A 9,691-nucleotide genomic window follows, 5' to 3' on the forward strand; every position below is an offset into this window, starting at 1 on the left:
GAAAACTCTGCATTAGGAAGCTATGATCTCTGCTTTGCTTGAGCCAAGTCACAGCCCTCACAGAAAGGGCAAGAAACTCCAAATGAGCTTGTCCCAAATGGAGTCAGACGTGACTCAACCATGCTGGACACTGGTCTCAGCCTTCAAGTTCATTTTAGCAGCCCTGGAGCGATTGTAGTGTGAGCCTTTTCTGTATGATTTCCTAATGGCATTTGTGCCTTGTTCGTGCCCATATTTGAAAATGAACAAAACAGGCATTTGGTTAATTACATATTTTTAAATCTGAACAAATTTTATTCCTGAATCCAGCCCAGCTTGTTTTTCGCTACTCCAAATGCGACAGTGAGCTATGCGGGGTGACAGAGTAATTTTCTACCCAAAAAAATCACAACAATAATTTAAGAGCCCCAAAAAGAAACAGGAAGAGGAGGACAAGAGAGGATATTTATTTTCAACGAACACAGACGGAGCATGTTCTCTGTTCTCCGTACCAGCCTCTTCATCAAGGAGCACACAGCCTTGGAGCTCATCTCACGTTCTCTGAAAAGCCTGCTTTACAACATACTGCTTCACAGCAAGGACTTTAAAACAAGAATGCCTTGGGTTTCAATTCTGGCTTCATCACTTACTGCTCTGTTTCATTTATCTAGCTTTTAATCTCTCTGGGGCCTGCGTCCCCTCATCTTCTAAGTTTTATTACTGTTTGGAAGGCACTTATTAATTACTATCCTTCAAATTCAATAGAAACTGTCATTGTTTGTGTAAGAGTTTGAGACATTGTAAAGCACTTTTACATACGCTATTGTTTTTATCCCTAAAATGCCTCTGCGAAGCCAAGGGAGGGTATTGTTACACCTGTTTGATTTGTAAGGAAATTGAGTCTAAAGAGATTTGATGACAAGCAGGGAGACAGTTTTATACTTAATTCCACATCTTCAAACCCCTAATGCTAGGCTCTTTCCCATCAGTACACTGCCTTCTCCCTCCCTAAAGGTGACCTGGAAGGTTGCTTTAGGCCAGGATTTATTTCAAATACCTGCCTTCCCTCTTGCAAGTTGTAATCAACAATCCATAAACCAGGCAGACTGCAACCACGCCAGACAAACGCAAGTCTGCTAAATGCCTTTTGCTGAGACAACTGATATCAACAATGATGATCTACACACACACACACACACACACACACACACACACACACACACATGCATCACATACATCCCCTGGGGCTCCCTGCCTGGAATCAGGTCATTTTAAGAACTCATTTAATACAACTATGCTTTGAAAGGCAACTGCTATTGGCTCAGAATGGCACTGTCCGAAGGCAGCCCACTCCTGGAGCCCTAGCTGCTGACGGCAAGGGCCATTAACTAGCCTCCTGGCTCTTCATCACAGAATTTCCCCAGCGTGGGATCTGAGTGATCTCAAGTCAAAGGCCATTTGCCTGGGGTATGCTCTCTGATGCAGAATGTCTGGGCCTGGGCCTTGGCTTGTAAAGCAGAATTGCTCAGACTTTTTAAAATGCAATCTTCAGTAAAAAAGATATTTATGTCGTGACCCAGCTACAAGTGTGTTTGGAAACAGTGGGTAGAGAAATCAGTTTAGTGAGTACAACCAAAATTTTTAAAAATTAATTAGAATAGAAGGGGATGAAATGGAATGAAATAATTATAGAATAGAACAGAAAGCGTATTGCATGCGGTCAGGATGATCTATCTATCTATCTATCTATCTATCATCTATCAATCAGTCAATCATGTGTCAATCTATCTATGAACTGAGACTTCACGTTTAATCTACTTCTGACTGTGAGTCATAGTCAAAAAGGTTTGAAAGACCACAGTGCAGACCATGTCAACAGAAGGGTATTGCAGTGGTTGGGGATTTGAAGAAAGAGCTGTAATAAGGTTTGAGAAGATGAGTGAATCCTACTTCTTCCCTCACTGGGTTCTTTCAAACGCTCCTCCTCGTCATTTCCCAGCAACCCCCTTCCTTGCTGAGCACATGCAGTCATGTGAGATAGAGCCAGTGACATCCCCAGCCTCATGGCTGACCACTCGGTCGAAGTAATGAAACAAGGAGGCCATGAGGCTGGGGTGACTCTAATGCCTTGATACCCTGTGAGCAAACCAAAACCCAAGCCAGGCTCAATGCATTGAAATTTGAGAAAATGAAACTGGAAAACAATTATCCGAGACAGCTAACCAGACTTCCCCAAATAAGTCAACTGCTTATGGCTATAGCCAACCAAAAAATTTCCTTGCTTTGCTTCCACATCTCTATAAGGACTTAACCCTAAGCTCCTGTTTGTGGCGGGGGGGGGGGGGGGAGGGTTCCCTACCACCTTTGGTTTAGCAGCACCTAACTCAAATCAATGTATGCTCAAATAAACTCTTGAAAGTTTTCATGTGCCTCAGTTTATCTTTTAACAACTCCTGTTGCCATCCTGCCTGAGCTTCAGCCACACCAGTGCAGTTGCTGTTTGGGGAACAATCCAAGCTCCCCCATCCTTACAGGGTTCTGCTCGTCTGTTTCTTCTACCTAGGATTCCTGTTCTTACTGTGCTTCTGCCTTGGTTACTCCTGTTCAATGCTTTCAATTGTACAATGGAATTAACCACCTATCTCCTCCAGGAAGCTTTCAGATCTCACTGAGTATTCATTCATTACCAGATTAGTCCCCTCTACATAAATGTGTGAAGAAAGAAATCAATAAGCAACTAAGGAAATGATTGACAGAATGAATAAATGAATAACGCTTTTCCTGTCTTAGGATCCTCTAGAGTGAAGCAGGTACCTATACCTAGAAGGAACAATGGGCAGGATATAGTCCATCCTTGACTATACGGATAAGGAAGTGGATACAGAAGAAGAGTCACTTCCAAGGGTCTCACTGGAAATTAGTGGGAGTAAGGGCCAAATTCCCGGTTTCTTGAGAGATCCAGATCTAGAGACTCATCTTTCCATTAGACCTGTATTTACATCCCAAAGAGAAGGGAGAAGCAGGGGAGACCTTTTCTATGGTCTTCATCCAGGCAACAGGGGGACTCCAAGAAACGTACACTTTGAAAGGGAAACTCCGGAAAGGAAAAAAAAGAAACAAACTTTCCCTAGAACTAGCCCAGCTGATATAAGCAAAACCAAAAGAAGAGGTGAGTAGATTGCTTAATTCTGTGAAAAATGTGCCCCATTAGGCTGAACCATCCAGACTCATTAGTTTGGAAACTAAATTGCCTTTCAAAATATCGTTGTGTTACATCAGTGTTTAGAAATTCCTCTTGGCTCTGCAAATATTCAGTCTTGTCAAAAAAGATGCCATGCCCCTGAAAATATTTTCAACTGTCTACAATATGGCTCTCTAAAATATTAGAGGTAGAAGAAAAAGAGAAACTGCCCCAAAGTCCTCATCTGATCATATAGAGAAGGAGGCAGGGTACTTGCTTGCCCAGGCTGTGCCCAGAACCTGTGCTGTCCCTTGCATGTTGGGGCACTGGCCTCCCACCATACTGCCTTATCTTTTGCTGGTTGCAGATTAGTTTTCTTCTTTAATTTTGTGAGAGAACATTCCTCCCAATTATAGGATTGAGATTTATGGAGATAACTGGAAAGCGTGAAATTCTATTGGCCTTCTCCCAGATTCCAAGATATCAGAGGAAAGATTGCAACACTGTCACATCAAATTAAGTGTCGGATGAAAAGAGCTCCAGGGAATCTTCAGTCCAAGAGCTCCTTCCCATCTCACTCTCTTTCTCTTTGAACTCCTGCACTTTAAATAAAGCTTAATGGGAGCTGATCTCAGAAATAGCCACTTTTTCTCAGCACAGATTATATTGGGAAGAGATTTAGAATGGTAAGGTTGTGAAGTGTGCTCAGGGATAGTAATATGACTTGGAGAGTTCTTTGCATTTTACATTTCTTAACCAATAGTCAAAGAGATGCAATATTGAATATTATTTAAGTATTTATTTTAGAATATTTTGGGGCTTAATTTTGGTTGCAAAGATAATACAGAAAGCTCCCACATATCCCTCACCCAGTATCCTCTATCACCTACACCTTACAATACCGTGGGACATTTGTCACCGCTAAGGAACCAAGGCTGGTCATTATAACCAACTGAACTCTACACTTCATTTGGATTTCACCAATTTTGCCCTAATGCCCTTTTTCTGTTCCAGAGTCCCATGCAGGAAACCATGTTCCATTAAGTCATCCCGTCTCCTATACTTCTTTGATCTATAACGATTCCTTCAGATTGCTTTTGTTTTTGATGACCTTGACAGTTTTGAGGACTCCTGGTCAGAGAGTCCATACATTGGCCTTCACTCTGCGCTTGTCTCTTATCTTTTTCACAGTTAGACTGGGGTCATGGGTTTTGGAGAGGAAGCCTGCAGAGCTAACATGCCATTCCCGTCATATTTCGAAGGTCCTTGTGATCAACAGGACTTATTGCTGATGATAACCCTGATCACCTGGCTGAGACATGGACTAAATCAAAATGGCAAAACTTTTTAACCACGTGTAAATCACTTCCGTTGCCAAAACTTCTCTCACTACACCTCCCGGGAGTACAGAAGACAGGCAGTTTGCAAAGCGTATCGCATTCTTCATCCTGCTAGTTCTTTGTTCATGCTGCTGTCTCTGCCTAGAACTCACTCTCCTTCTGCCTTGGCTAATCCCTACTCATCCGTCCATATTCAGTCTTGCTGATACTTACATTACTTTTTCTGGAACCCTCATTGCCTAGAGAGGCAGGGCAGGGTATCCCTACGTTTGTTCCCACAGTGCCCAGTTTGCACCATTTGGCATGCTGATTTATATGTGCTTACTCTCTACCACCTCCCTCTCATCTGTGAGCTTTTTGAATAACATGGCCATGTATTATATATTCTCATCCTTAGGGGATAAGAGCGCATAGAGGAAAGTTGAGAAATGCTCACTGAATAGGTGAGAGAATGAATAAACCAGAGCCTTACAACATTGTCCAGTAGATATTATTTTCATTTTTAAGATGGGGAAACTGAGGCTTGGAGATATTAGATAACTTCCTCGAAGTTAGGAAGTAAGTAAGGACTGTGTCCTTCATGTCAACTTCAGTGCTAATATCTCAAGAATTTGAAATGACCTGGTGATGTGTGCAAATTCCTTAGTAGCTAGAGGTGGTTTTTGTGCTGTCTTGCCTCTTCTTCTAGGTTCAGCGGCTACTATTTGGGTCTTGATTACAGTGTTTTAATGTAATGTAGTTGAACCTTAATTGTAAGAGCTTCATGTTCTCTCCTAAAATTTGATGCAGGGTGCCCAAGGGACTTCAAGGTTTGTCTCTTTGAAAGTGAATTTAAGAGCGTACCTAATGTTGGAGGCCCAAATGTGATCATTCACATTATTTGCACTCTCAGTTTGTGAGATATATATATATCTCAGTTTGTGAGATATATATATATATATATATATATATATATATATATATATATATTTGGAAGCAATTGCTAGTCCTAATTTGGATTACAATCAAGGATGTCTGTTCATAAAGATCACTACATTTGGAGCTCATCCTTTGCTTTATACGGGATGATGCAGAGATCCAGAGAAGTGATTTATGTGCTGAAGGCCAACCAGCCAGAAGGGGATGAGACCATGTCCTGAAGCTCCTCACCATGCCCTTCCTCTCCATCACTTGGGCTCCACTAGAATTGGCTGACTTCCAGAACACTATGTAGTACATACATTCTCCACGGAGTATGATAAAATATTGGAGTTGCCGAAGACAGAATGAAGAAAACCTGGGCCATATGTACAGCCCTTCTCTCACCCCTTCTTTGTCCTCCTTTGCTCTTTCCTCTTCCCTCCCCCTCCTTCTGCTTGACAAGTGGGTTACAGTAAGAGAGAGGGAAGTGGGCAGAGTGCCAAACTAATTATAACATCTAAACTTAACCTACAGCTAAACAAACATATGCTAGATTTTCTAGATGAGTTCCAATTTCAACGATTCTGTTCACTCTCCCTGAAGAATTTCTCACAATGCTACACTCAAAATGGGAACCTCACCACTCCTAGGAAAGGTGGGCAGTCCTTGTAGCTGTGCCAGAGAAGCTCCAGCTGACTGACAACATGGGTAGAGTCTTCTTTCCTGGCATTCTGCATCATTGTTGTTTTCCAGCACAAACTCTCAGATCACCGATTCCCCCTGACTGTTGGTTAACTATCCTGTCCATTCCCATCCACAGCTGCCAACCCAAGGACATCCCAGCTGCAACAGTGGCCATCAGACCACTGCAGCCCCTACTCAGATCTTTTTGTATGGCCTCCAAGCTAAGAATGGTTTTTGCATTCTTGAATGGTTGAAAATAAATCAAAAGGATAATAGTATCCCTTGACATATGAAAAGCACATGCACCTGAAATTCAAATTTCAACATGCATAAAGTTTTGAATTTCATTGATTAAAAATTTGTAAAAATTAGTTTTTGCTTTTTTTATATAAGTACCTATATAATCGTCTCAATTTTGCCTCTTGGCCTACAAAGCCTAAAATATTTACTACCAAGCTCTTTACATTAAAGATTTGTTTTCCCCTGTTATGGAGAAAAACTGTAATGTCATAGTTAGAAACTCATGTCTTAGCAAGCTGACTTGGATGGAATCCCCATCTGTGGGGCTTCAAAGCCGGGTGATTTGGGGGCAAGTTACATACCCCTCGCAAATTTGCTTGTCAATTAAATGGGAGAAAATAGCACTTGCCCTGTAAGAATATCAATGAGGATTAAAAGGGAAGATACACGTAAGGCACTTAAGCGTGTGCCTGGCACATAACAAGCACTCAGTAAGTGTTGGTTATTATCAGTGTCTACATCATCATCCCTGTTATCTTTGTCATTTATTATTAAAGTGATTCTTCTGAAGTTCAGTTCAGAAACTCAAAATCTCTCTAAAGTGGGTCCTCTACTGAAACGGTGATTACGGGGAGAAGCTGATAACAGGAAAGCACGTAAAACTCCCTTTCAGGCTCCTCAGTCCGAAGTTCTGATAACAGGGAACCTGCATACTGGGCTCTCACTGAGATGCTGATCTAATTAAGTTTATGCACATTAGAGAGTCTACAAGGCTTAGCCCTCACAGAGGAGGCATTTTTGTATTAACAGAGTTACTTATTTCACCAAATAAATCTTTAGTTGTTGAAATAAGTAGATGGTGGAGAAGGGAAATTGGTCAATGATGGTAGAAAAAGAATACCTACCTAATTTTTGTGCACAGGAACCAGTCCGCCCTTAGTCCCTGTCAATGTCACCTTACATACTTCTCACTACTCCCATTTAGGATGATTCAATAATCCTCCCTCTGCCTCCTCCAGCCCAATACACATTTACATCACCTACACACATACTTTAATTTGTCTTTACGAAAGCCTGATATATATAAAAATGGCATTGTGTTGTTTTGTTTTTAAATATTTATTTTCATTATAAATGCCATATTACCATATCATTGAAATTTGGGGAAACAAGGAAATAAAAGAGAAAAAAGCCAATATCCCACTTCAGACCTTACTTTTCCTGAGCATATGCTTTTTCAGAATTGTACTCATTTTTTAGGTATATTTGTATCATTCAACAAAGTCACACCCCGCAATTTTCACCTGCTTGGTGAAAACATTTTTCTGTGTTATTTTATAGCCTTCGTAACCATTGGTTAGTTGTAGGCCAGACACAGCTAACCCAAATGGTAACTTTGAGGGAACTAAAATGTCCTTTTCCCAAGCCAAGGCAGTCCCACTGTTGGATAAGCAGAGAACAGACTAGATTTCAGTCTTTACTGGTCTCTACTTGCCCTTGGTTGGATGGCCTTGCACAGTGAACGATCTAAAGCACTATGCATGGCAGCTTTGGCCAGCTGCGTATCTGTTCACATCTCTATCCTGGAGTCTTAGACTATGAATCACAGGATGCCAGTTGTGACCCTTTGGGGCTTTTACTTCACCTGTGTTTTTACACTACTGAGTTCTGAATCTTTAAAGGTATGATAGATGTAACGCCAACGATAGGTAGGGGAGATACTAATAAAGTAACAAGCCATAAAAATAAAAGAACAACACTAAGAAGGACTCAGGAATCAGATAACTAGGTTAAAGTCCATCTCCTCTACTACCCGTTGTAGAGCAGAGTACAATAAAACATTTATTTGGTCTTTGTCCCCAGTTCCTGGCACAGGGCTCCTAAAAACCCTGGGGTTTCCTGAGTGATAGGTGTGTCTTTTATTACTCATAACAAGGCCCCTTTTGATTATATTTGAGGTTATGCTAATGAAGCGTTACAGGGTAGAGGTCCCAGATAGCATCAGGATGGGAAAAACCAATCCTGTGATCAGTAGGTAAGAACTTTCAGCCCCTCCAGCCATCCACCCCACCCTAATGTCAAGGGAGGGAAGGGGGGGGGTGGGCTGTAGATTCAGTTATAAAAACTCTTGAACGACGAAATTTAGAGAGCTTCTGAGTTGAAGAACACATTGATGTGCTTGGAGAGTGGTGCACCCCAACGGGCTCCTCACATTCCCCCACTCCATGCACCATATACCTTGCCTTATACATCTCTTCCATTTGTTTGTTTCTGAGTTCTAGTCTTCATGCAAAACTGGTACAGGAAAACCTTGGTTTGCGAGCATAAGTCATTCTGGAAGCATACTTGTAATCCAAAGCACTTACATATCAAAGCAAATTTCCCCATAAGAAATAATGGAAACTCAGATGATTTGTTCCACGACCTAAAAATATTCATTTAAAAAAGGATGACGACACTGTAATACTCTACAAAATAATAAAGACAAATGTAAAGAAAATAGAAAGAAAAGTAAACAAATTAACTTGCACTTACCTTTGAAAACCTTTGTGCGGGTGTGAAGGAGACAAGAGAGAGGAGGGTTATTGTGTAGGACAATTTTCACTATCACTAACGGAATCGCTGCTGTTGGCTCGATGGACTCCTTTTCTCTTCGTTCAACTTTAACAAGGAAACTGTCCAGTGACACTTGCTTTTGCCTCCTTTTGAGGACTTTGTGGAAAAGTGACATCACGTTGTCGTTAAACAGATTCATCGCTTGCCCTGCTACAACCTTATTCAGGTGGTGCTTTTCCACAAAATTTTGCAGTTTCCCAAATTTTACACATCTCCCTAATCTCATTTGAAGTGAGGGATTCCTCCACCTTTCTCTCCTCCTCCTCTGCAGGCGAGAGGTAGATGTAGACTTCTTGTGAAATCTTGCAATTTCGACCGCTCGCATACCTCATTCATACTTCTCGATGATTTCCTTCTTAACTTCCACTGTAATCATCTCCTTTTTCTTACTGCATTTCTTTTCAATCTTTTTCTGCATGGGAGCCATTTTATGTGCTCGCACGGATGTTGACTATAGTACAGTATTAATAAACTCTTGTCATGTACTGTTAATGTAACTGGCAACAAGGCAGCAGAGGAAAGGGTCTATATCTGCAGGCAGCCTGACCTAGAGTGAAGCAAGGCATTCCTAAGCTTACTCTTGTCTGGAAAAGCAAAGGACTGTTCATAGATGCTTTGAAGAGACAAAATACACTAGTGCCAGCTGTAGGCACCTTCCGACATTCTGAAAAATCACTGATTTCTGCCAAACTCCGCCGTCTGAGACGGACCATCCAAGCATGGGAGAGGATCACCCACAATCCTGGAGACA

At 41.5% G+C, this 9,691-nt stretch overlaps 1 protein-coding gene across 4 annotated transcripts in view; it reads right to left on the reverse strand.

The window, feature by feature from the left end:
* LRATD2 (LRAT domain containing 2) overlaps positions 1–9,397 on the reverse strand; it is a 64,778-nt gene extending 55,381 nt beyond the window's left edge. For all 4 annotated transcript variants that reach the window (XM_045050112.1, XM_045050111.1, XR_006592686.1 and 1 more), the window contains exon 1: positions 8,860–9,397. Coding sequence is in view for 1 of the 4 variants with exons in the window: in XM_045050111.1 (XP_044906046.1) it covers positions 8,860–9,265 (406 nt within the window). In the remaining 3 variants the exon portion in view is untranslated. The remainder of the gene's footprint in view (positions 1–8,859) is intronic.
* Positions 9,398–9,691: the final 294 nt, after the last annotated feature.

The sequence above is a fragment of the Felis catus genome, chromosome F2 (genome assembly GCF_018350175.1).
Source record: "Felis catus isolate Fca126 chromosome F2, F.catus_Fca126_mat1.0, whole genome shotgun sequence".
Classification (NCBI taxonomy): Eukaryota; Metazoa; Chordata; class Mammalia; order Carnivora; family Felidae; genus Felis; species Felis catus.